Source organism: Fusarium phalaenopsidis (genome assembly GCF_050370095.1).
Source record: "Fusarium phalaenopsidis strain FUZ10S chromosome Unknown contig_32296, whole genome shotgun sequence".
NCBI classification, from domain to species: Eukaryota; Fungi; Ascomycota; class Sordariomycetes; order Hypocreales; family Nectriaceae; genus Fusarium; species Fusarium phalaenopsidis.
In genome coordinates, this window is record NW_028145408.1 from 2,268,850 (window position 1) to 2,294,594 (window position 25,745).

At 54.4% G+C, this 25,745-nt stretch overlaps 7 protein-coding genes across 7 annotated transcripts; 3 read left to right on the forward strand and 4 right to left on the reverse strand.

The window, feature by feature from the left end:
* Positions 1-88: 88 nt before the first annotated feature.
* On the reverse strand, positions 89-4,106 carry LRP88_06277 (aminophospholipid-translocating P4-type ATPase NEO1; the record flags this gene model as incomplete). The annotated part of the gene is made up of 3 exons (XM_083242817.1): positions 89-206; positions 256-665; positions 717-4,106. The coding sequence occupies 3 exons, from the start codon at positions 4,104-4,106 to the stop codon at positions 89-91; spliced, it is 3,918 nt and encodes a 1,305-aa protein (XP_083101753.1).
* Positions 4,107-5,103: 997 nt separating this feature from the next.
* LRP88_06278 (fungal specific transcription factor domain-containing protein) lies at positions 5,104-7,956 on the reverse strand (the record flags this gene model as incomplete). Its single annotated transcript, XM_083242818.1, has 7 exons — positions 5,104-5,623; positions 5,695-5,945; positions 6,009-6,446; positions 6,500-6,795; positions 6,866-7,335; positions 7,762-7,785; positions 7,838-7,956. 7 exons carry the CDS (start codon positions 7,954-7,956, stop codon positions 5,104-5,106), a joined length of 2,118 nt encoding a protein of 705 aa, XP_083101754.1.
* Positions 7,957-9,419: 1,463 nt separating this feature from the next.
* Positions 9,420-13,536, forward strand: LRP88_06279 (P-loop containing nucleoside triphosphate hydrolase protein; the record flags this gene model as incomplete). Its single annotated transcript, XM_083242819.1, has 5 exons — positions 9,420-9,599; positions 9,651-9,838; positions 9,896-10,552; positions 10,603-10,882; positions 10,930-13,536. The coding sequence occupies 5 exons, from the start codon at positions 9,420-9,422 to the stop codon at positions 13,534-13,536; spliced, it is 3,912 nt and encodes a 1,303-aa protein (XP_083101755.1).
* Positions 13,537-14,446: 910 nt separating this feature from the next.
* On the forward strand, positions 14,447-20,202 carry LRP88_06280 (Sec23-binding domain of Sec16-domain-containing protein; the record flags this gene model as incomplete). The annotated part of the gene is made up of 2 exons (XM_083242820.1): positions 14,447-19,574; positions 19,625-20,202. 2 exons carry the CDS (start codon positions 14,447-14,449, stop codon positions 20,200-20,202), a joined length of 5,706 nt encoding a protein of 1,901 aa, XP_083101756.1.
* A 502-nt stretch (positions 20,203-20,704) lies between these two features.
* On the reverse strand, positions 20,705-21,928 carry LRP88_06281 (checkpoint protein Hus1/Mec3; the record flags this gene model as incomplete). The annotated part of the gene is made up of 4 exons (XM_083242821.1): positions 20,705-20,716; positions 20,794-21,649; positions 21,724-21,829; positions 21,886-21,928. 4 exons carry the CDS (start codon positions 21,926-21,928, stop codon positions 20,705-20,707), a joined length of 1,017 nt encoding a protein of 338 aa, XP_083101757.1.
* A 254-nt stretch (positions 21,929-22,182) lies between these two features.
* On the forward strand, positions 22,183-23,602 carry LRP88_06282 (co-chaperone SGT1; the record flags this gene model as incomplete). The annotated part of the gene is made up of 2 exons (XM_083242822.1): positions 22,183-23,174; positions 23,224-23,602. The coding sequence occupies 2 exons, from the start codon at positions 22,183-22,185 to the stop codon at positions 23,600-23,602; spliced, it is 1,371 nt and encodes a 456-aa protein (XP_083101758.1).
* Positions 23,603-23,802: 200 nt separating this feature from the next.
* Positions 23,803-25,359, reverse strand: LRP88_06283 (uncharacterized protein; the record flags this gene model as incomplete). Its single annotated transcript, XM_083242823.1, has 1 exon — positions 23,803-25,359. The coding sequence occupies one exon, from the start codon at positions 25,357-25,359 to the stop codon at positions 23,803-23,805; it is 1,557 nt and encodes a 518-aa protein (XP_083101759.1).
* Positions 25,360-25,745: the final 386 nt, after the last annotated feature.

Genomic DNA, 25,745 nt, shown 5'->3' on the forward strand with positions numbered 1-25,745 from the left:
TTTACTAGCAAACACTGAGGGGGCACCGTCTACCGCATGATCCAACGCCAACACGCAAAAAACTCCAACCCATTTGATATGAGATGCTTTAGTGGCTCTGAACCTTTCTGTATGACGGAGGCTTCATCGTCCTCCTAATCAACTTGCCAGCATACGGCGGGATCAGTGAGATGGCGCCAATGGCTAGCACGCGCCAGACAAATCCCCTGTGATAAAGTCAGTATGGTGAATGTGCGATTAGACAAAAGGACTCACAAGGTGATCAAGAACTTGAGATCAAAGTACCCGCCGAGGAATGGTATCGAGCCAATGTACATAAGAAACGTGCCGACAATGCTGATAATCATGATAGGATGCCATGTAGTGATTTCAATAGCAACCATGAGCAGTTCGTTAAGGACGAGGACGGTGTAGCTGACGGCAACCATCTTGGGGCCGTCAACCTCGGTAAGGATCTGTGACAGGCCCTGGATCATGCCGCCCTGGTAGATGGACACAAAGACCCAGACGAAGAATGTCCTGTATGATAGGGAGCGTCCGGAGGTGAGCTCCTTGTACAGTTCTGGGTACAGATTGGCGAGGTTCTCGTCGACATCCTTGTCCAGCACAAGTGACAAGACGGGAGCCGCGGTGTATACAGTGGCATAACCAACAAGAAGCCAGTCCTAATAATCGTTAGTATGGGATGATATATACGAAGTCAGAGGCAAACGAACCTTGTACAAGCCCTCAGGCTCAAACTTAATGGCGATACTGTACATAGTCTGGCACACAGCGATGATCAGACCACGGTGGATAACAAACTGGGCGAGCTTAGCGCTTCGCTTGTAGCTGTTTCGACCGTGCCAAACCAGGAGCTTGACGAGATGGCAGAACTGCTCGATGGAAAAGTCGGCTGCCAGACTGGCCTGTCGACCCTCCTTACCCACAATACCGACACCGACATCAGCAGCCTGGATCATGGAGACATCGTTGCCACCATCGCCAATACAGCACACGCGCTTCTTAGTGTACTCGCGGATAAGCTTAGCTACCTCGGCCTTTTGGTTCGGCGAGCAACGGCAAGCAACAACGGTGGGGAGCTGAACGGCGATGGAGATGAACTCGATCCGGAAGTGTGTCAGGAAGAGTGCAAGACTCTCACCATCGATAAGTAGACAGGCGTCGGTCTTGCTGCGGAGGAAGTCGAGATGTTCCTGAGCGTTGTCCTTCTTCTTGAGCTTGGCAACTGTGTAGATATACTGACCGCGAGCAACCAACTTGGAGCTGACGGCCACACATCTTGCAGTCTCCACCTTGTCACCAGTCAACATCCAGATCTTGATACCAGCGTTGCGGAGAAGCTCCAGAGATGGCTTGACGTCCTTCTGCAGCTTATCCTCAACACCAGTGACACCAATGAGTTCCAGATCACGCTCGAGGTAGTGAGATACAACTCGCTGCATGCCAGCGTCACGTCCGCTGATGGACAAGGACGCCTCCTGATATCGAGAAGAGAACTCTTGGTACTGCTGTGACGAAAGCTTCTTGCGACCGACAACGAGGGTACGCAGACCTTCACGGGCCATGTTGGCTGTTTCCTCGTCTAGCCAGTCGTTGGCCGCCACGATGGAGCTCATGACGGTATCGGCACCCTTTTGGAAGAACCAGATTTCTCCGCTCGAGAGGTCAGGGTTCTTGACGTTGACGTTCTCGTGGAAATGAACAATGATACCCATACGCTTGCCTTCGGAGGTGAAGGGGAAGACGTCAAGGATCCGTACTCGAACCACGGGTCTCTTGCTGCCAGTGAATTCCAGAACCATGCTCTTGCGGTCGCGATACACGAGCCTGAGGCCCACAGACTCTGTCCACTTGACAATGGCGATCTCGTCAGGGGAAGATGCCTGATATCCAGTCACCTCCTTTCCATCCTCGATATCGACAGTTGGTGTAACATTGTGGCAGAGCGCAAGAGCAAGTACGACATCACGGACTCGTGTACCAATCTCTCTCCTTGTTCGTGTTGTGCCCATGGTTGCAGTGCTTGAGTATGTTGATGACGGAGTGATGAGCATGTTGTTAGATGCATGATCCGTTGACGGCGGAATATAGAATCCTTGTCGTACATATGTCGAGACTTCATCCATTGCTTCGTTGGCATACGATACAGTGCCGACATGGATCTTTTTCATTTCCATCTCGTTCTGTGTGAGTGTGCCAGTCTTGTCGCTCAGGAGATACTCGATACGTCCGAGATCCTCAGGAATTGTGCTCGTTCGGACGACCGCTCCAGGCATGCCTGGATCACGCTGGATGAACCAGGAATATGCGCTCTTGCCCATGTCAAGGTTGACACGGAGACTGATCGGAACGATGGTCGAGAAGAGAACCAGGAATCGCATAATCTTGACGTACCACACATTGCCTTCGGTCGTCCCAAAGCCCTCCAGCGCAACCAAGATTACGGAAAGAGCCAGTGTCAGCGCGCAAAGAATCTTGGTCAGCGAGTTGATCTCATATTCTAGCAAGCCAGTCTTTGATCGCGAGGGAGCTGTAGACAGGGCGGATCTTGTCTGAGGGCCGGTGTACATGATGACTGCCAAAGTAGTGGCTTGGGAGGCAATAACTGTGTTTGCCCAGGCCGTGTTGTCGATCGAGAGCGCAGCCGTTCGTGAAGCATCGGAATCCTGAGCCATCGCATGATGCGCCGACGCATCCTTGCGTGAGTCGAGGAGCTCAATCGTGCCCAGGAACTCGTTGACCTTTCTATCAGGCTTGCCACCAGTAACGCGAAGACGGACAAACTCCTCAGTCGGGAGGTTCTGGGTGAGCGGCGATGCAAGTCTCAGCTTCCAATCCGTCTCACCATCAAGCTGGTCAGTCCTGATAAAGGTCTCGCCTCCTGGGCCGCTTTCATCTTCCTCGGGGGTATCTTCGGCAGGCTGCTTTCCCTTTCCAGCAGGATCCGCTTCGCCGTCGCCAAATGCCAACAGAGACTCCTCCTCGGCCGGCTCCTCGGGGATTGGAGCAGGGGTAGGTGCCTCAGAGGAAAAGCACTTTAGAATCACCACATCGGCGGGCACACGTTGGCCCTTGGTGAGCTTCAGTACGTCGCCAACCTTCAAGTCCTTAGACTTGCGGCTGACCTCCACGACCCGAGAAGAAGGCGGGGGTGCCTGAGAATCGTCCTCCTCGAGGATATCCGACAGACTGTCCCGAGCTCCCTTGGGCCTCTTGGATTGCTTCCGCAACAGTTCCGACTTGAGCATCTTTCGTTGCCGCAGAGGAGTCTGAGTTGAATCGGAATCCTGAAAAACAAGAATATTGTACTCCTCCGAGTTGGCTTCCGTGTCTCTCCTTCGTCGGGCAATATCATCAAACGCCTCCTTTCCCATAGTAATACACAGTACAAACGCCAAAGGGGCGATGTACGTCAACAAATAACCGATCCTGAGGGCGGGTATGGCCTGTGAAAGGGCCACGAGCAAAAAGTACATGTTGAAGAAGAAGGAGAATTCATTGTACAGCGTGATGGGGAGGAACGTCAGGGCCGTGTACTTGGCATTGGATATGATGTTGTTCGGGAATCGTACGGGCTGTGTCGAACCCACGGCCACATGTCGGGATGCGGAAGGGTCGTCGTCTTCTTGGTCGTCGGCATCATTGGGCTCGGGCTTCTTAGACCCCGACATGAAGCTCGGAAGTCGCAGGCGGGATGTGACGCGATCCGAGTTCATGGGTCTCCGGCTTTGCGAAGCTTGGTCTCCCAGTAGCGGTCGGTCATCTTCGCCGTATCCGCTTCCCTCCGACCACCGCGGCCCATTGCTATCCTGCTCTCCCCCCAACAGCGCCTGCGAATGCTCGTCGGTTCCATCTCTATCCTGGCCGAGGTCGCCGTACCCCCGGTTTCTCTTGCTGGCGCGCCGCAACCCACCCATGCGCAGATTCCGCAGGGCTATCCGCGATGTCTGAGGCTCAGCCGAGAGCCGGTCGTGGTTGGCCCTGGGAGCTGGGGATGTCGATATCGGGTCGAGCTCCTGGATGTCCAGTTCGAGGTCCGAGTCGGAATCATGCGCGGGGGAGTCGGGTGGATCGGACGATCGATATGAGGGTGAAGGAGTCATGCCTGGTCAAGCTCCAGGCGGTGGAGAGGTATGCAGAGGGTTGTCGAGGTGAAGGTGAAGGTGAAGATTGGGAAGTGGAGAGCTAGCGATTCTGCTCAGACATGCTGCGTCCAAGGTGCCACGGTGGTTGTGGATTCTCCCTTTATCTGGAAGGGTAGGTAGCCCGTATGCAGCTGTCGGTGCTTCGCTCTCCGCGGGTAGCGTTGTCGTCGTTTCTGTAGAGTTGGCTTGTCTTAAGTGTCGTCGGAGGCCGTCAATCTCCCTAGCTCTTATCCGTGTCGCATCGCAGGGTCCAAGTCGCAAAAAGGTCCACGCGTCTAGTGTCCGGCCGGCGAACTGATAGCAGCTTCTGCAAGGCAAAGCAAAGGCTCAAAGGTGTTGTCGAAGACAGATTCGTCTGTTGTGATTCGAAATTCTTGGGGAATGGTGACTCGTGGCTTAGGGGACAGATCATTTGAAGTCACGTATTATCTTGTCGCAGCCTGTGCCAAGCGTCTCGGGGGCGACGTGCTGGTGCTGTAAGAGCGTTCCGCTGCCACCGGCGATACTTAGAGGTACATAAAACCCAGACCTTTTGTCCTGTTTCAAAAGTATCTCTAGGTACTCATTGTGGGGCCAGAGCTGCTCCTTGGAGGATTACGTGGAGGGCGGCGCTACCCTGAACAACCACGACATCTCGAGCTGCATTCAGTATTGTTCTATTGGTGCATAAAGAAGCTGCCTAAATGTTTTGATGGGTTATGATGACTGGTATATGACGAGAAATCCATTCCTAAAAGATTGTTGAGGAGCAACGGTATATCAAAGGTGAGATTCTAAGTTCACACAAGGTCTCATGGGGTTATCATGAGAGCCATCAAACAACCCACGTGCTCGCCTCCCCAGACTAACGCCCAGACCCATGGAGTCCCATATTAACATCCATGGTTGCATTTGCGTGAGCCTTCTCGTTTAAACATCATTCATGTCAATCCTTGTGAATCGCACCCCAATCTATCTATTGTGGTGGAAATGTAAAGCTCGGCTCCTCTAGCAACTCCATCATCTGCTGGTTACTGTTGAACCACTCCTCCAGTTGTGCCGTGTTGCCCATCCACATCATGGTGTTTGCACCCCTTTGGCCTTCTGTTCCGTCCAGCATACCGGGATCTCCTAAAGGTTGGGGGAACGCTCCGGCCTGAGCTGGACCTAGACTGGTTGGCTGCTGCTGCTGTCTATTGTCCATGTGAGCTGGCGGGAAGCCTAGCGCAGTGAGGTAGGTGTTTAACTCGGCGCTCGCCTGGGCCTGGGTTTGGTCTGCCGGCGGTGTGCATGTCCGAAACTCGATGTAGCGGAGCGCAACGGTATAGAGAACCTGGAATAAGCGGTGCGTCTTTGCTGCCGCCTCCGATAGAGTTACGGAGCTCTCAGTTGACGTGCAGAAGCTATGCAGACGAGCAAGATCTGCCTGGTCCTGTGTCTCGATAACCTGGCAGAAGACGACGATGAAAGGGATAAAGGGGGCGAACAAGAGAGTCCTGGGCATGTTAGTACCGATTGTTTGATCGAAAAGACACTCTGTCTGGGAATAACATCAGAGACCACTTACCAGTGAACGTAGGAGGGAAAGTAGAAAGAGTTATCCTTGCCCAAGAGGTCCATGCAGTCTTGGTGTCGTTGAAGCGTGGCACGCGCCGCCTCTACGCATTCTGGAATAAAGGTAGATCGTGAGTTTGCGGGTAGAGGACTGGCGCGGTAAATAAGGGTCAGGAGAGACAGCCGAAGCACATCATCCGAGACAATGACAAAGTCCATGAAGTAGGACCCCATTTTCTTCTTGGCCTCTTGTAGATGTTTGGCCTACATCGCAACATTAGACCCCAAAAAAACTGAGAAAGACTGGCGAAACAGGCAGAAACTTACACTCAGTATTGCCGACTTTTTCGAGATTCCTCGCATGGTGTTCACTAAGGTCTGGACTCGGTATCTTCGCACATCCTCAGGTTGATTGATAGAATCGGGACTGTATAACATTTCGTATATCTGCCCCTGACATCGGGCCGTGGTAACCCAAAGAGCAGCAAAAGCCGCCAAAGGGGAATCGTCGATTTTCTCCGCGTCAGGGATGGGCACTGTGATGTCCCAGTCTTGAATGGTCGAAGCTCGACCAAGACGGAGCGACAAGCTCTTGTCAATAAAATAGACGTTCCAGAAGAGAAACTGCTTGCGCTCCGCTTCGCGGGGATCGTCATTCTTCATGGTCGAGGCTCGATGGTATCCCAGCGTCTGACACAATTCTGAGGCCTTGCAAATAAGTGTCCATGAGAGCGATGGCTTCGAAATCTCGATAGCATGGAAGGCCTGAGACCTGTTAGTCTGTAGCAAGTGTGGCGTTCTAGAACGGGATCACATACCCCTAGCAAGAGAGCAGATATCATACTTGAAGTAAGGGGCAGATGGAAGGGTAGATTGGCCAAAGCAGTTTCAAGGTTCCCCTGAAGGATTGGTATGTATCGTTCCAAGTCCTCTCGCTCATCCTTGTCTGTTGAGCGTTGTGCCCGTTCGAAGAAGAGGTAGAGGAGACCGGCATTTGTCAGGATAAAATCGGATTCAGAAAAATCCTCAACAAAGTAGACGTTCATACAAACGCTCGAGAAACGCTCCAATGGCAAGAACGCATGAATCCAGGCGGATACTTCTGAAGGCTCGTCTAAGTGGTGACAGAATGTTAATACCAGAAGGTTGAACGTCAAGCGTATGCATGACATGTCACTACTTACTTTCACACTGCCGTATTAGAGCGACGGCCTTTTGGATTGGTGGCATCTCTCTACCTTTGAGTGGAGGACGTGGAAATATCGTCGCGTTAGGATAGTTCATCTCTGTAGAGACCGTCTGCTGCTTTAAAGAAGTGACGATGTGGTGGAGTGAGTCTAGAGTCTCACGCAACTCAAGACTGGCGCCTTGTAAAGCCCCAGTATTCACGGCATTCTTGAGAAATTCGTTTGCAAAAGCACCGTGGGCTGCCAGAGAAGATTCACCTTCAACCACTGGACTGTCGGCTGCTGGTTGAGCAGCATGGCTAAATGGTGTCGAAACGGGCTGAGCCGAGGGCTGGCCACCAGCTGTATCGGGACTTGGAGTATCTTTCTGGCTTGCTGGAGGTATAGAAGGCATGCTCATCTTCATGTCCCGCAAGAGCTGCGTGACCGCCTCAAGACGGCGGTCGATGAGATCGATCTTTCTCTCACTAAGCACATGACGATGAGCTGTCTGAACGTCCCCACGACGGCAAATAGAAGTGGCATGATGAACGAGAACAGATCGGCCAACGGACCGAACCGCAAGATCTGGAGTGAGCTGGGGAACTCACTATTGGGCGGATAAGAGGATCCGGGTTCGCTTCTCCTTGGGGCGCGAGTCTTGGTGGGTGCACGGGATCTTGGCGTGGATACAGTGAGAGCAGGGTGAGTTTCTGTCGCAGCGAATCTATGTACGGTGACATCTTCTTAGCCATGATTATCGACCAGCATGGGATTCAGCCGCAGGCAAGCTAGGACCATGCTGTCGATGAGATGAGCCCTCAAGGTGGCCCCATGGCAAGGCGGCCGACTAGCTCTGTGGGTAACTGGAGCTCCCACGAACCAACACCTGCATCACAGATTGATAAACGTACCTTTCGAGTCCGGCAGGCGTCGCACTAAGCAGATGTGAGCTGTGGAACGGCATGGGGGGTATAATAGAGTTGCTACGGCTGGGGCAGACTGACGGCTCGTCTAATGGTTGTACTAGAAGTGGCTTGTGGCTCGTCTGAGCCCTCATCAGGGCCATCGGCATCAATGCCAAGCTGAGACCGAAGATCATCCGTCATTGTTTGGAAACGTGAGTGAGGCTCAAAGGCGACGGGAATCACGGACAGCGTCTGGCCGGGCGGGGGACGACGGCCAGGGTCGCTGTGGCACTGAAGAGGTCAGGTCGGTAGAGGGGATTGGGGGGGAGAAGTCAAGGGAGGGCGAGACCGGACCCCGAGAAAAGGAAATGCCGACACCGTTTGTGCGGGATGGTGACTTACATGGCGTTTTGAAAGTCGTGATGGAGTTTGAGTGGAGTGGATAGAGGGCCAGGCTCCCAGAGGACGGGGACGGGACGCGCGGGGTCCGCGAGGGCAGTTTCTACCTCTGGGAGCTCGGGGCCTTGAGAGTGCGTGATGGCGGTGCCCGAGAAGACCGCAACCCGAGTTGACCAATCGGAATAAAGTACCGAAATGCTTGAACCCTTTCTCCAGAGTCGTCTCATTCGCAAGGATTGGGTACCGAAATCAACCATGTCTTGATGGGCCCACACTTTGAAAACGGCGGCCACGCTTCTTTGTCCCTGAGAGGAAATCATCACGTCTGTTTGCAGGGCAAATTTCTATTTTTCCAATGTTGTTTGCCTCTCACGGTCTTGGCCTTCTGCCTTACGGGAGGCTCAGCGGGTCATCATGGTCACCGACCGAGGCCATGGCGTTTGGCCAAGCATCGAATCTCTCCAATGAGGCTCCGCTCGGATAGAATACGACGCAAGCGAAGACGACGCCGGTGACTCTTTTTGACCTTGATATGGCGTTTTCTGCCCTGTCATGTCCCAGGGACCGATGGCCAAGAGAATAAGACGGGCACAGTGGCTGCAATTAAACCCTTGAGCGTGAAGCTGTCTTGCTTCTGCTTACAAGGCAATGCCTGGGTGTGCTGTGGCCAACTGACGACCCAACGCCCTAGACAGTGACCACAATAACGGGAGAAGCCTGTTCGAACGGGACCCAAGGGATCCGGCATCGCAGGGCTCTCCTGTATATCTTGCTCGGATAGCAGCTCCAGAAAGTGGTTTTTGTCCTCCAAATTCATTATCAATCGCAACCCCACCCAGCCCACTTCGGCAGCGGATCTGATAAAGGCAGCTAGCAGCGTGTGGCTTGCATCCGTTCACCAAAAGTGCCAAGGATCACGGTTCGTCCGTCCAGTCCAAGCTCGCTCACTCCACTCTCCATCGGGCTCCCATTTCAAGAAGAAAGTCCCTTTTCGCCTTCGTTGAAAAACTAGCGGTCCCCCTCGCTCTGCTTGTTGTGCGCTTCTCTTCGTTTTCTCTCTTTGTTGCGCTCAACCTAGGCTTTGTTTCTTCAAGTCATTGAACTGGCCTCTGTCTTATAAGTCGACCAATCTTTGAATTTCTTCGACCAAGCATATTACCGGATCTGGAAACAACTAAATAAATCCTCGTCGCACATTTCTTGCGGCATTCGAGCCGCCTCTTGCCCGCCAGCGTCTTTGAGGTCGCACACACAAAGACGAAACCATGGCTCCAAGTATTAACGAGAAGGAGTTGGAGAAGGAGACGGGAGTTATTAATGCGCCTTCGACAAAATCTGAGGAGAATGTCGCCAAATCTGAAGAGGCCGTTGTCAACGCAGAGGATGGCACCCCTGCCACTCCACCGGAGGAGGAGGAGGTAGAGGGTTCGTGGGGAGACTACAAGGTGAGTTTTGAGAAGAGACCAAAAAATAGCTGTTTTTAACCGTTCCCAAAGCGAATTCTCACTTTTGGTAACGCGTCCGACTATACAATGCAAGGAATTGCAGTTGTCGCTGCTATTGCTTCAGGCGCCGGTATTGCCCTCCAGAACCTCATTCTGGGCAAGTTCATCACCACCATCACCGACTTTACTGCTGGAAAATCTGAGCCTGCCAAGTTCAGAAGCGATGTCGCTGATCTAGCGTACGTTTAATCATATTTTTAAAACTCATGGAAGAAATTCTTGCTAACACTTTGCAGCTTGTACTTTGTCTATCTCGGTATTGGTCGATTCGTGCTCTCCTACATCTGGAACACCCTTCTCACTTACACCTCCTATCGCGTTGTTCGAAACATTCGTCACGAGTATCTGCGCGCTGCTCTTCGTCAGGAGGTCGCGTACTATGACTTTGGCACCGGTGGCTCTATCGCTACCCAGGCCACGTCTAATGGTCGCTTGATCCAGGGAGGTATTGCTGAAAAGCTGGGCCTCACGTTCCAGGGTCTTTCGGCATTCGTCACCGCATTTATCCTCGCCTTTGTCGTCCAGTGGAAGCTCACCCTCATCTGCCTGTGCATCGCCCCGGCCACTATCATTGTCATGACAGTTGTCGCGACTATCGAGGCTGGTCATGAGGTCAAGATTCTCGAGATTAACGGCCAAGCAAACTCGCTCGCTGAGGGTATCCTGGCCAGTGTCCGCACTGTCCACGCCTTTGAGATGCGTGAGAGGCTCGTTGCCAAGTTTGACAAGCATCTCGAGGAAGCTCACACAGTCGGCAAGAAGATTTCCCTTTACATGGGTCTCATGTTCTCGGGTGACTACACCATTATCTATCTCGGATTTGGTCTTGCTTTCTGGCAGGGTATTCACATGCTCTCCAAGGGAGAAATCACCAGCTCTGGTGACATCTTCACGTATGTATTGCCGTGTATCATGCTTTGCACATACTAATCAGTCTAATTAGGGTGCTGCTCTCTGTTGTGATTGCTGCTGTCAACTTGACTCAGCTTGCCCCCTATTCGATCGACTTTAGCCGTGCCATGTCTGCTGGAGGACAGCTCTTTGCCCTCATCGACCGGCAATCTGCCATTGACCCTCTCGACAAATCGGGCGAGATTCCATCCGAGACTGTTGGCCATGTTGAGTTGGAGAACATCACATTTGCCTATCCCACTCGGCCAGACACGACCGTGTTGGAGGACTTTTCGCTCAAGGTTCCTGCGGGCAAGGTCACCGCTTTGGTCGTAAGTAAGCCCCGAAGCCTGCGTTAACTGGTTTCTAACTCTTGTAGGGTCAATCGGGTTCTGGAAAGAGCACAATCGTCGGTCTTATTGAGAGATGGTACAACCCCAAGTCTGGTACAATTAAGCTGGATGGTCGCCCTATTGACCAGCTCAACCTGAACTGGCTGCGCAAGAATGTCCGTCTCGTACAACAGGAGCCTGTCCTCTTTGAAGGATCCGTATTCGACAACATCAAGCATGGACTGGTTGGAACCGAGTGGGAAAACGCCCCCGCGGAGCAGCAGATGGAACGAATCCAGGAGGCGGCCAAGATGGCATTTGCCCACGACTTCATCACCGAGCTGCCAGACGGTTATAACACTCAAATCGGACAACGCGGTGGATTGCTCTCCGGTGGTCAAAAGCAGCGAGTCGCCATTGCTCGAAGCGTCGTCTCACAGCCCAAGGTTCTTCTTCTCGACGAGGCCACCAGTGCTCTCGACCCTCATGCTGAGAGCGTCGTCCAGCAGGCCCTTGATCGGGCATCTGAGGGCCGTACCACTATTGTCATCGCTCACAAGCTCGCCACCATCCGCAAGGCCGACAACATCGTCGTCATGTCCAAGGGTGCCATCATTGAGCAGGGTACTCACGAGTCCCTCATCGCCGACGATGGTGCCTATGCCCGACTTGTCAAGATTCAGAACCTCGCCGTTTCCGGTGCTGCTTCCACAACCTCGACTGAGGTGGAAGAGGCCGAGTCTGAGGCTGCCGAGGATTCCATCGAGGCCTCTAAGACGCTCACCAAGTATGAAACCCACGTTGAGCAGCGAATGGAGAGCCAGAAGGAGCGCGACAACTACGACAACCACAAGCAAGCGGGCTTCGTCTCGGTTGTTTTCCGACTTATTCGCGAGAGCCCCGAGATGGCCTGGTCTTACTTTTTCGTCATGGCTGGAATCCTGGGAGGAGTCGCCGCCTTTCCTGGACAGGCTTTCCTGCTCGCCAGCATGGTGGATGTCTTCACCTTGACTGGTTCTCGCCAGAGAGACCGCGGTGACTTCTTTGCCGCCATGTTCATCGTCATGGCGGCCGGCCTCTTCTTTTCCTACTTTGCTCTCGGCTACGCTACCAACAACATCGCCCATTTCCTGAGCCACAAGTTCCGAAAGCAGAGTCTCCATGATATGCTTCGCCAGGACCTTCAGTTCTTCGACCGAAAGGAGAATAACACTGGTGCCCTGGCCAGCCGTGTCGACTCTAACCCCCAGTCTGTCCTGGAGCTGATGGGATTCAACATTGCTCTCATCCTGATTGCGGTTCTCAACCTGGTCGCCTGCAGTATCCTGGCTATTGTATACAGCTGGAAGCTTGGCCTGGTTGTTGTCTGTGCTGGACTTCCACCTTTGGTCAGATTCGGTTACCTCAAGATTCGCATGGATGCCAAGTTGGATCGTGACACCTCGAAGCGGTACTCGACAAGTGCGTCCATCGCCTCCGAGGCCGTTACTGCTATCCGGACTGTCTCATCGTTGGCCATCGAGGAGTCGGTTTTGAACCAGTATGTCGATGAGCTGAACCACGCCGTCTCTGGCTCCAAGAACGACCTCTTCCGAATCATGATCTTCTTTGCCCTCACCCAATCCATCGAGTATTGGTTCCAGGCTCTCGGTTTTTGGTACGGCTGCCGCCTGCTCTCCTACGGCGATATCTCAATGTACAACTTCTTTGTCGCTTTCCTGGGTGTCTTTTACTCAGGCCAGGCCTCAGCCCAGCTCTTCCAGTTCTCGACCAGCATGACCAAGGGAATCAACGCTGCCAACTACATCTTCTGGCTGAACCAGCTTCAGCCTACTGTTCAGCCAACGCCCGAGAACCGCGATAACAGCCCCAAGCCTGGAAGCTCAGTTGCTCTCCACGACGTTCGTTTCTCTTACCCCCTTCGACCTCATGCACATGTCCTCCGCGGCATTGACCTGGAAGTCAAGCCTGGGCAGTTCGTGGCTTTGGTCGGTGCCTCTGGATGCGGCAAGTCTACCATGATTGCCATGCTTGAACGATTCTACGACCCGTCTAGCGGAACCATCAAGATTGGCGACATGGATCTTCCTGATATCAACCCGCGTCTCTACCGCCGCATCATTGGTCTCGTTCAGCAAGAGCCGACTCTGTTCCAGGGAACTATCCGAGAGAACATTGCCCTTGGTATCGATGACCCCGCTACCGAGGACAAGGACCCTGCCTCTTCAGTGTCGGATGAAAAGATCGAGGCAGCTCTTCGTGCTGCCAACGCCTGGGACTTTGTGTCATCCCTTCCCGACGGGCTTAATACCCAAGCTGGCTCGAACGGCGCGCAGCTATCTGGAGGTCAACGACAGCGAATCGCCATCGCTCGAGCTCTCATCCGAAACCCCAAGATTCTCTTGCTTGACGAGGCCACCAGTGCGCTCGACACAGAGAGCGAGAAGATCGTGCAGGGAGCTCTGGCCGAGGCAGCAAAGGAAGGAGACCGCATCACCATCGCTGTCGCTCACCGGCTGAGCACGATCAAGGACGCCGACAAGATCTGCGTCTTCCTCGGCGGCAAGATCGCAGAGGTGGGAACGCACCAGGAGTTGATTGCACAGGGCGGGTTGTATCGGAAGATGTGTGAGGCGCAGGCTCTGGACAGCTAATGAATGACTCGGCTCTTTGCTTTTGGCGGGAATTAAAAGGGAAAAGTACTAATTTGTAATGATGGCATAAAATACCCCCGAATCACGTATTCGTATCATACAATGAGATAGAATCTATTGTGAATTTTAACATAAAAACATAAAAGTTAAAAACCCTCCAAGTCTTTGATTGTGAGTGAAACAATAGCTGACTGGTTGGGATTGGACTTCCAACTACCCCTCATCAGTCGTCCGGCCAAACAGACCCCGGAATGAAGCACGGCATGCACCCATCGTAAGGTCAAACCAGTCTCATGCGGTTGCGGGTGAGCATCTCATATGATGTGGTCAGCGGACGTCTAATCAAGCTCGACAATGGCGAAAGAGTTGGGGCTAGATTCCAGTGGTTGATGGGGAACTCAGACACAGACCCGGATAATCTACGGAGCGCACGCTAGGCTGGCCCGGTTTGTCGTGGCGCGTGGCGGCCTCGGCCGACGAGTGGAGGAAAGCAGGGAAGGAACCAACGGGCGGTAGTTGCCTTTCCGGGCCCCAAATTTGGGTACATGCCAACTTGCACTTGCGATCTGTACTGTACTTCCAGAACGTTTCCCTTCCAACTCAACTCCATCCGACGCCGATTTTGTTTCCCCGGAAGACCATGGCGAGCCGCGCCTTTGACTAAAGAGAAGACCCGATTCCATTCTTGTATACTAAGTACGCATCCCCTCTTTCCCGGGTTCATTTGCGCCCCATCTACCCCTGAAGTTGCGAGCCCTGCTCCAAGCTCCAGCGCGCAGATTAGCTCGCTAGCCCCTTTGCCTTTGCACCGGGACCCTTTTGCTGACACGATCGCGCAAAGTATTTGCTATTCACATTCAACCTCGACTTCTTTCTCAACTACGAGCCGACCGCCTGACTCGGCCTCGCGATGGCTTCAGAGTCGCCAAACGCGGCGTGGCATCCGGCTATGATGCCTAATGACTCCCATGCTCCCAGCTCCACCGAGGCTCCCGCGGATCCTGCACAGGCGACGTCATCAACAACAGACACGGCTGTGCAACCCAGCAAGCCTGCCGCTCAAGATACCCAGTCGCAACCCGAACAGAAGCCCTCTGAAGGAAGCGACGCTGCCAATGCTTGGTTCTCGCAAGATGGCGATGATGCCGGCGATTCTTGGTTAGCCTCGGAGGTTTCAGCACCTCAGCAACCCGATCCCGAACAGCTTCCCGATCAGGCTGCCCCTGAGAAGCCCAAGACAGAGACAGCTTCGCCCTCAAAGGCGCCGATATCACAACACTCCAGCTCCATGTCCTTTGCCCGGACTGTGTCCCACGAAGTGAGCTTCAATGACGACGACGAAGGAGATTGGAGTCTTTCTCGCACAGACACCGACCCCTTTAAGTTTATGCCTCCTTCCGATAGAACAAACTCTTTTCCAGTTGTCCCCCCTATGCAGCCGAGCTCGGATACGCACGATCACCAGCCACTTCCCTCCAACCAGGCTTTGGATGTCTTGGAAGAGACGGAGAAGGATGTTGACGCGGAGGAGCAAGCGTACAAGCAGCAAGGTGCTACTGATGGATTGGACGCGCCGCGCCGTGGCCATTCCTCATCAATCTCCATTGGCGGAGAACTCAAGAGCCCCGAAGGCCAGGCCTCCGAGGCACGATTTGAGGAAGGCATTCCTTTGATTTCTCAGTCTGCAGAAAAGGAGGGACAAAGCAACGAACCCACTGGGGCCCTGAACTCTTTTGATGATGGAGATGCAGAGGACGAGGATTTCTTCAAGCAGGTGGAAGACGGCGGGAATGTTGTGCCTGATGAGGCGCCTGTTCCTTCTCTGGAGCGAAAGTCGACGATGCAAGTCATGGATTCGTTGAATACTGGCACGATTTCGCGGCAACCCACTCTTGAGGAGACTCCCGAAGAGGATGAGGAGCCAGCCAAGCCTGCTGCTACTGAGCCGACTACTACTAACGCCGCCGGCAAGGAAGATTTGGAATCGAAGTGGGAACAAGCCTTCGCCGACGATGACGATGAGGATTTCCTCCTTGAAGACACTGGTGCGGACGGAAAGCAGGTTGACCCGGCTGCCTTCTTTGGAAGCGATGATGAAGGCTTCTTGGAGGATGAAGAGCCAACTCCTGCCCCAGCTCCTGTTGCTGCACGCCAGCCCTCAGGATCCAACCCCTATGTTCCCCAGAAGCAGGCAAACCAGCATGCGCCATCTCCATATGCTCCGAGCGCGCCGGCACCCGCTCCGGTCCAGGCTGCACCCATTCACCCTACTTCCGCTTACAATACCCCGGCTCCCGGAACAACTCCTATGGGGTCCGCTCCTCAATATGGTCGAGCCCCTCCAGTACGTCCTGAAATGCCAAAGGCACAGAGTTTCGCAGACAAGTCCAAGGGAGGCTATCACTCGCCATATGATCTCCCCACCGATCTTGTCACCAATGTGGTGAAGCCTCGGAAGCGGGCAAGCATGCAACAACTCTCCCAAGCGAACCATCTTCATGCCCCAGTTCAACCTCCCCCGCGAAGTGCCAGTGTTGGCATGCCTGGCCCTCCTACTAGGCTCACTCCTCCCTCCTCTAGCCATGGTCTGCCCAGCCAACACCCTCAGTCCCCCCCGAAACCTACGACGCCAGGACTCCAGCACCATGAGAACTTCTTCGAGGAACTGCCCATGACTTCCAGGCCACGTCCTAGCTCGAGGACAAGCCACAGGGGGGCCTCACCAGCTCGGCAGCCGCCAATGACCCATGGAACGCATGTTCCTTCGCCGTTGATGCCTTCGGCGTCTTCAGTATCGACTCAGATGGCACCTCCGCCTCTCCCTGCTATGGCCGTTACATCCAGCCAGGCTCCTAGTCAGCCGCCAGCTGCTCAACAGCCGGGGGCCAACCTGGTTGCTCCTGAGCGAGTCAGCCCCTATGCGGCTCTGGCCAATTCTGTCAACCATTTGCCTCCTCCATCTTCCAGTGCTTCTCGATATTCTCCCGCTCCCACCCACGCTGGAAGTCATACAGCACCACCCGCTCCGGCAAACAGCCGTTACTCCCCCGCTCCGCCGGCTACGAAATCGCACGGATCATATGGCCCCGTGTCTGCATCTGCCGTTCCCGCGCCGATGCTGCCTCATCAGCCACGAACTTCTAGCCCGTTGACGCATTGCGAGAGTTCCGGATTCGAACCAAGACTCAACCGGGTTTCATCTCTTCCTCCCACGCGCGAGGTAGAGGAGGAGGATGATCAGCCTATTCAAACTAGATCTTTGAGTGCTACTCATGCTCCTGCCCCCTACAACGAGTCGAAGTATAACCCCACGTCTCCTCCCAAGGTGCCCCGGCAGACACCACCTCCCCCAAGCTATGCTTCGCAGTTTACGCTCTCCCCCCCGAAGCAGTCGGGACCATATGCACCCGTTGCTGCCCCAGCAGCGCCGGCTGGCTTCGTGCCACCTCCTCGAGCTCAGACGCAATCGCCAAGCACTTCATTTGGCCACAAGCAAGCCCAGAGATCGGCCGACTCGACGCGTCGCCCCTCATCCGCGCATTCACATGGCTCTCCAGCTACGACAAAGCCGTCGTACGCCCCCTACGCTCCAGTGGCCCCCGCTGCACCGGCTGCTCCATCCGCCACATTTGCTCCTCGCACTCGGGGCCAGTCCATTAACATTAACATGAACATGGTTGCGCCTACCGATGGGCGGGAGAATGATCCTCTTCAGCGATGGAGAGGCGTTCCCGTCATTTCTTGGGGTGTTGGCGGCACCGTCGTCACATCATTCCCCAAGAGCATCCCGCGGTATGGCATGAACCAGTCTGTGCCAATGATTGTGCGGACTCCTGGAGAAGTCAAGATCCAGAACGTGAAGGACATTGAGCCACTTCAGGATCACTTGGCCAAGTTCCCCGGCCCCCTTAGGGGCAAGTCCAAGAAGAAGGAAACCATCACCTGGCTCAACACTGCTATCGAGGCGTTGGAAAAGGATCTGCCTGATCTGTCGTTCCATTCGCAGCTTTCTCTAGAGGTCAAGCGATCCATCGAGCGATTGCTTCTCTGGAAGATCCTTCGCATCTTCATTGAACATGATGGTGTTCTGGAGGGTAACGCCGCCGCTGAAAAGGCTGTTCGACTGGTTCTCTCCCCAGGCACAAAGACTCCCACTGCCGATGACGACGCACTTTTCCCTACTGCTAGCAGCCTCGGTGGTCAGCTTGCCTCAGTCACCTCGATGCAGTCTGATGGCGCTGATGTCTCAACTATGGAGCAGATTCGGCATTATCTGCTAAGGGGCGATCGCGAGAAGGCTGTTTGGGCCCTGGTCGACAAGCGACTTTGGGGGCATGCTATGCTCATCTCGCATACCGTAGAGGGAGACCTCTACAAGCGGGTGGCGCAGGAGTTCGTCCGCAAGGAAGTCAATTATCCTGGTCATGCCAACGAGTCTATGGCTGCGCTCTACAAGATCCTCTCTGGAAACTACGACGACTGTGTTGATGAGCTCGTCCCCGTGCATGCTCGAGCTGGCCTTCAGCTTGTGTCAACCAATGCAGGCTCAGGTCCTACCAAGGACACTCTCGACGGATTGGACAAGTGGCGAGAGACCCTGTCTCTTGTCCTTAGCAACCGAAGCGCCGAAGACACCCAGGGCTTGAATGCTCTTGGTAGTCTTTTATCTAGCTATGGCCGGGCTGAGGCGGCTCACATCTGCTTCATGTTTGGCCGCAGTGGGTCCATCTTTGGAGGGCTGGACGATCCCAATGCCCACTTTGTTCTCCTTGGAGCGGACCACCGACAGCAGGCAGACCAGTTTGCAAAGGAGACAGAGGCTCTCCAACTCAGTGAGGTTTACGAGTACGGACTGTCCCTTGCAGGAGGTGTCCATGCCGCCGCTGGAGCTCCTCATCTGGCAGCTTATAAGCTTCAGCATGCTATGGTCCTTGCTGAGTACGGCCACCGGGATAAGGCTCTGCAGTACTGCGATGCTATCCTGACAGCTATTCACTCTCAGACCAAGCGGTCGCCTTATCACCACCCCATTCTGGAGACCGCTGTCGAGGACTTCATGATGCGATTGAAGCAGGCGCCGAAGGAAGATAGCGGTTCATGGATCTCGAAGCCTAGCATGAACAAGGTCTCGGACAGCATGTGGAACAGGTTCAACAAGTTTGTTGCGGGAGATGACAATGAGGAGAATGGAGCTGCTGGAGAGGCTGGACCATTCAACCGCCCCTCTGGCGAGTTCAGCCGGTCTCCCTCCGTTTCCAACTTTGACATCTATGCTCAACAGTCACCGAGCTTTGGCATGACCCCTGCTCAGCCGCCTCCCCAGGCGCCCATGAGCGCGGCCGTATCCAGATATGCCCCGGCTGCGGCTGCGGCTGGAGCTCCGCCTGCTTCATCGAACCCTTATTCTCCCACTTCGCAGTACACGCCTGGAAGAACTTCGATGGATCGTGCCTCTAATGAGTACCGTCGGGGCTCATACGAGCCCCCCTATCCTGGCGCTCCTCCAGCCGCCCCGGCTGCTTCAGGTGACAGCTACGTTCCCTCAGTTCCTCAGTCCCAGCAGAACAATGTTGGTGTTGAACCCTCCGGCCTGGCCCCGGCGGCCCAAATTACGCAGGCGTACTCGCCGGCTGGCTACCAACCTTACGGAATGCCAACGCAGACCAACAACTCTACTGGTGACGATGACAAGTCTACAGAGCCCTCGCAACAAGGATTCCAGCCTCTTAGCTATGGTTACGAGCCCCCACAGATGAACTCAAACCCTCCGGAGCCCGAGACCCCGGGAAATGCAGGAGAGAGCAACGGTGGTGGATATGAACCTCCTTCATTCCAGCCCTACAGCTACGAACCTCCATCCTATGAGCCGGACCCCGAGCCGACAGCTGAGGGAGACGAGGATACACCTAAGCCCAAGAAGAAGAGCTTCATGGATGATGACGATAACGATTTCCCCTCGATGAAGCCCAAGGAAAAGACCAAGTCGGAGAAGGACCGCGAGAACGAGGAGATGTTCCGTAAGGCTGCTGAAGAAGATGGTAAGGAATCTGCCAAGCATTGTGATAGCAACCTACTAACAGCTATATAGCCAAGCGTGCCGCTGCTCAGCAACCAGCTAAGAAGGGTTGGGGCTTCGGTGGATGGTTTGGGGGTGGCAAGAAGGCAGCTCTCGACACTCCTTCACCTGGTGAATCATCGCCTGGAAAGCCCATCCGTGCCAAGCTTGGTGAGGCCAGCAGTTTCGTGTACGACCCTGAACTCAAGCGATGGGTTAACAAGAAGCCTGGTGCTGAGAACACGCCTGCGAAGACGGCCACGCCACCTCCTCCACGCGGCGGACCTCGATCTGTGTCTGGAACTCCTCCACCTCCCCCTGGAACTCCGCCACCGCTGGTGACCAGCAACAGCGCACCACCGCCGCTCATGCCTCCTAAGGTTCGCGCTGGTACGCCTGATCTGACAAGAACTGCTTCATCCGACAGCCTGGCACCGCCTCCCCTGCTCCGGTCTGTCTCCAACACCAGCAACGGCCCACCAAGCCGGCCTACTACGAGCATGAGCAACGCCAGCAGCATCGATGATCTGCTTAGCGTCCAGCCACGCAAGGCCAGTGACAAGAAGAAGCCACGAAAGAGTGGCCGTTATGTCGACGTCATGGCAAAGTAAAAGAAGGAAAGAGTTGTAATTCAGGGCATCAAGCATTTGTGCCGATCTCAGCATGGGTAAGCTGTGTCCAGGCGTTATTTGGGGGGGTTCATGTCTTGGATGAACCAATCTGTACTATAGACTATCGTTGTGTTTTATCATACTCTCAGTGGCGCCGAGGGAAGACTGGGCCTTGGTGGCTGTAATACGCCAGTTGTACACTTGAGGGAGTGGAAGAGAAGGACTTTTGACTTGTAATATTTTGGATCAGCGTCAAGATTAGAGATGGCGGCTCGAGACACGGTTATGACTCGAAAGCCCGGTATCAGATACGGAACGATAATGCGTTGAAGATTCATTTCTACCAGTTTGCTTGACTGTGTGCATAATATGTGCCCTTCTACCCTTGCTCAAACACCAACAATATCCTGCCCAACTCCATGATGAAAACGACCCAGGCCCTGAGATGTGTTTTGGGAACAACTCCAACGCCGAAATCACGTCGAGATTCTTTTCTCGATACTCATATTAGACACTGTATGATTGAACATAGTACTGCTGTTGTTAGCATGTTCTGGAAGCAAGCGAGGATGTTTACAGGAGGACACTTACTGTCACGACGGAATCGTCTGCCGCAGCATCATCGTACTGGGGCACATATACATAGAGGATTAAAGCATGATCATCGGCAAAGCAAGCAATCACTCTACCCTCCAGTCGACCGACACTTAGGACACGGCTCCAGTCTTTGCCATCCACGCGAACGGTTGCCCAACGATCTGGGCCGTCCTCACGGAACTTGGTACTGGGGTGATCTTCAACAGGGCAGTCCAGCTGGGCAGGATCCAGCTCTGGGTTCTCCAAATTGGACCAGACGCTGCAGATGTCAGTGTTTTCCGTCGCCATGCGAAGACGCAAACCACCGTGCATGTTGGCGCTAAGCTCGAGCTTTGGTGATTTTGTGGTAGTAGAGGATCCAGAGCTAGAGGCCATTGCAAGCTTGGTGAAGCGGTCCGAGATGGCCTTGAGCTGCAGGAGTGGTGGCAGCTGGATGTGCACGTCAGGTTCACGCACTCGTGGTTGCATGATGGTTTCAACAGTCTCTGGATGCAGAACCCGCACGGGAATATCCTGCGTGATGATCTTTTCGTGCTCGCGTCTCAGAGAAGTTTCGAGGTTCTCAGCCTGGAACATGTCGTCATCATCAAAGGGATCATCTCCTGCGCCGGTACCCGAGGGCTTCGCAGCTCCTGGTGCATTGGAAGGATTGGCAGTTGTTGTTGTGATGGTCATGGATAGCACAGGCAAGCCCTCCTTCTTTGTTAGGCGGAGAGAAGCGGATATGCTATTGAGGGCGGACTTGAGTGCGCGCTGAAGTGGTTGAAGGGGAAGCTCTAGATTGATGGTGTTGCCTGCTTCTGCGGATTGGATGTGATAGCCGTCAAAGATGAAGTCCATGGCAAGCGAGCTGGGCAACTGTTAGCGGATGTGTTCTTCCGTCTGCGATGAAGACTGAAAAGACATTCGAAGGCAAGCACGTACGCCCAGACTTGCGATCCCATATCTGGGATGACGGTGAAGCGCGCCGTATCATCGCTCAAGCGCAGCCAGGCGATCTTCTCAAGAGAGCCGAGTGCAGCTGTGAGCTCTGCGAATGTTATGGTCAGTAGGGATCAACGAACCTAGGAAAAGTTAGAGACGAACTTGCAAAGGTGCGAATGTTTTTCAGCTCCGTGCGGAACCGCATATTGAATTTTAAGTTGCGGTGATGAAATGGAAATGATGATGCTGAGGTTGTAAGTTGCAAGAGCCCAGCTCGACGACTGCCCCACCAAAGCTTCTAGAACCCCCCACCAACAACCTCCCATCAACAGCCACCTCGAGCTTCATCTCCCAAACTTCAACCTACGCCTACACCTTCACCTTGACGCATTTCCCGTCCAACATCGCCTTCCCTCTCCCGAAAACGAAAAGAAATCTTCTCCACCGACACAAAACACCATGTCTCACATCTCGACGGCCCAGGCGGGCCTCGCAGCCGTCGAAGCCAAGAAATGGGACGAAGCCCTCCCGCTGTTGTCAAAGGCCCTCCAGACCTCACCCAACCCAGCCTGGCTGATCGCCCGCTCCAAGGCCCTCATCGGCAAGAACCAGTACCAAGAGGCCCTCGACGACGCAAACCTCGCCTGGCACACCGCCTACGAGCGCAACAAGCGACCCCTCCTCTCCGAGGCAAACTACCGCCGCGCCGTCGCTTACTTTCGCCTCGGGCAGTACGCCAACGCCGATGCGTGCTGCGTATACGCTATTCGACTCATCAAGGGGTTTCCTGCTGTTGAGAAGGAGGATCCCGCCAAGGTTCTGACCGACGCCGATGGCTTTTATACCGTGACTTCGGAGGATGTGCAGCGCGAGGCGAGAGAGGAGGCGGAGCAGGAGACAGCCAAGAGTGCCGAAAGGGGCGCGAACATGCTGGATGGCCTGGATCTTGGACCCAAGAACAAGGAGGCCAGAGCTGCCAGTTCTCTGCGCTTCATGATCCTGGCCGCCATGGAGAAGCTTGAGAAGGACAACCCGGTGCGAAAGCTCACCACGAGCGCGAGGCCCGAGCAGAAGGACCTCGCGGATCTAAAGCTCCCGGATACAAAGCCTGCAGAGGCCCCGGTTGCCAAACCTATCATCCCCGCTGATACCCAGCCGAGGCTGCAGGACTTCCAGAGCGATGTCACCATGTCGGTGTCCATCTTTTCCAAGGGCGTGAGCAAGGAGAAGCTTCAGGTTGAGTTCAAGCCATTCTCGGTTCACCTCGATGCCATCATCTACCCCAACGGCGATACTCGGCCATTCGACCTTGAGCTCTGGGGTGAGATTGACCCTTCGGCCTCGAAGCACACGGTCACACCCAACAAGGTTGAACTCAGCCTCCGAAAGAAGACGCCTGGAAAGTGGAAGCAACTCAAGGGCGATGGCAACAAGCCCGCTGCACCAGCTGCGTAAGTAGTCTCCTTCGTACATGTACTTGGGTATGCTAACAATGGATAGGGCTGTCGAGTCCCTGACAATATCCGAAAAGGCTCCAGAGCAGCCCAAGACCGAAGAGAAGCAAGAGTCCGCTCAGCCCACCGAGTCCAAGAAGGCTCCTGAGACCTCCAATGCCGCTCACCAATACCCCTCTTCCTCCCGCACCGGACCCAAGAACTGGGACGCGCTGGGCGACGATGACGAAGCCGAGGACACTAGCGACGTCAACCTCTTCTTCAAGAAGCTGTACAAGGGTGCCACTCCTGAGCAGCAGCGCGCCATGATGAAGAGCTTCACCGAGAGCAACGGCACCAGCCTCAGCACCGACTGGAACGACGTTAAGAATCGTACCGTGGAGACTGTGCCACCCGAGGGTGTCGAGGCCAAGAAGTGGTCGTAGGTGTCGCGATGGCTTACGCCGATGATGAGCAATGAATTTGTTTGTAACTTTCGAAAGTTTGGCGCATGGGGGAAAAGGGGATGCCGAGAAAGCAACCGGCGTTTTTGTCATTGAGCTTTCATAGCCATGAATCAATCAGTCTACAACTACAACTTGTCGCTATGCCATGTCCTATATATCATCTCCACGCCTCGCTTGCTTTAAACGTTCAATCGCTCATAATGTTCCTGTCCCAATTGCACAGCTCCCTTTGCCTTGAGATCCTCAACAACACCGTCAACTTGTCCCTTGACCTTGTTGAACCATGGCGACGCCTTCAACTCTTGATCCTCAGCATCGCGACTCCACTCCTTTCCACCGCGATACTCAGCAGCCAATCCCTCAGGAACATGCAGCACACGGCTCACAAGGTCCTCGCGGGCAATGTACGCACCCCTCAACCACCTCGATCCACCACCGACATCAAACGCCTTCCTCCCGTGCATAACCCGCAGGTTATCAAAAAGCACACACTCGCCCGGCGCCATCTTCATCTCAAACATGGCATCCGGATCATTAATCAGCCCATCAAACAACTTCGCAGGCGCGAGCCACTCCCTCGCATCAACGCTCGCGAGCTGGAACCGGTCCTGGAAGGGGGGACTCCAGTACACGGCGGCCATGTTTCCGTCCACGCCGACGTCGAAGAGGGAGCGCTTCTGACGGTAGAAGTAGCCATGTTTCTCGTAGTGGTAGGGAATGCGCACGCGGGCGAGGTTCTCCACGGCCGACGAGTTTTGCAGCCAGAGGAGTTTTCCGGCGCGGAGACCATCGCTGAAGAGAGATTCTCCACCGTTGCACGAGTTTTCGAGGCAGTGAAGCAACTGAATCGCGGGAGGACTCTCGAGATACAAGAGATCCTGGTGAAGACCGAGATAACCACTGGTGTAAGCGACATTTTCAGCATCAGGTTTCGCGCGAACATCAAAAGTGCGTCCGTAAAACGTCTCCTTGATGTTGGCAATCTTTGTCGTGATGTCAACGATGGCGTTTTCGTCGTGCGGCACGTTCTTGAGAAACACGAGGCCCAGGCTGGCGAGGTCGAGGAGAGTGTGCCAGAATGCGTCGCCGCCCTTGATGAACTCTGCATAGTCAATCTTGCGGATCCTCGACTCGATCGTCTGCGTGTCCCAGAATGTCCTTCCCGTCTTGGGATACACGGCGTCCTGTCGGGGATACGGGAGTCTCTCCACGTCGCGGTGTCCGAGGGCTGTCTCGATCGATTTCCAGGGGAGAACCATCTCGTGGCCACCCTCGGCGAGACGGGGGATATCGTTGCGGAACGAGATACCCACGCCAGCCTCGTCTAGTCGAATATCCTCGATGGCGATGTCGGTGGGAATGTCGGTCGTCGCAAAGTTCTTTTGTCCAGACGCAGGATCAGTGCACTTAGGACAAGTACAGCTATCCCTCAAAACAACAGAGTCAAGCCTCGTCCATCCTCCATTCTTCCGATCCTCAATCTGTACGAATCTGTCCCCGCTCGTCACAGTGACGCCCTTGTCGGCGCCATCCAGTACAGTCCTGGCCTCAAAGGCAGGAGGCGTGTCGAAGCTCTTGGTAGAGATGCTCCGTAGAGCCGGGAGCTTGAAGCTGTGGTGCTGCCCATGAGCACTTGCTAGGGGATGACATCTTTGAAGAGCACCAAGACTGCGACGAGGGACCGAGAGGCCCAGACTTGGGCTGGCGACTCTTCTGAGGACTCGATGAGAGAACATGGCGCAGGTAGTCAAGTCTTTGCGGTCAACTCTAGGTGACAAACCCCGCTCGAGCTGGAACCAGTTTCTTTATAAGAAGCAAAGAAAAAGCAAGTTATAGACAGTTCAACTTGTTATCAATCACATCTACAAATACACCCCATCCAGAAACCTCATCGTACCTCGGCCAAAAGGGACGCAAAAGAGCTCCATGTGGGGTTCCTTCGGCCAAACCCCGCGTTTCTTGGACCCGTTGATAGCCTCAATCAGAAGCAAAAAAAAAAGGAGGGAGCTCCGGACCCGGGATGGGATCCTCGGATGATGTTGAGGCTTACAGCTTGCAGCTCTAGGGACAAATCACGGATCATGCTGACAGCAGGTCAAAGCAGCATGTCAGGTCAAGACCT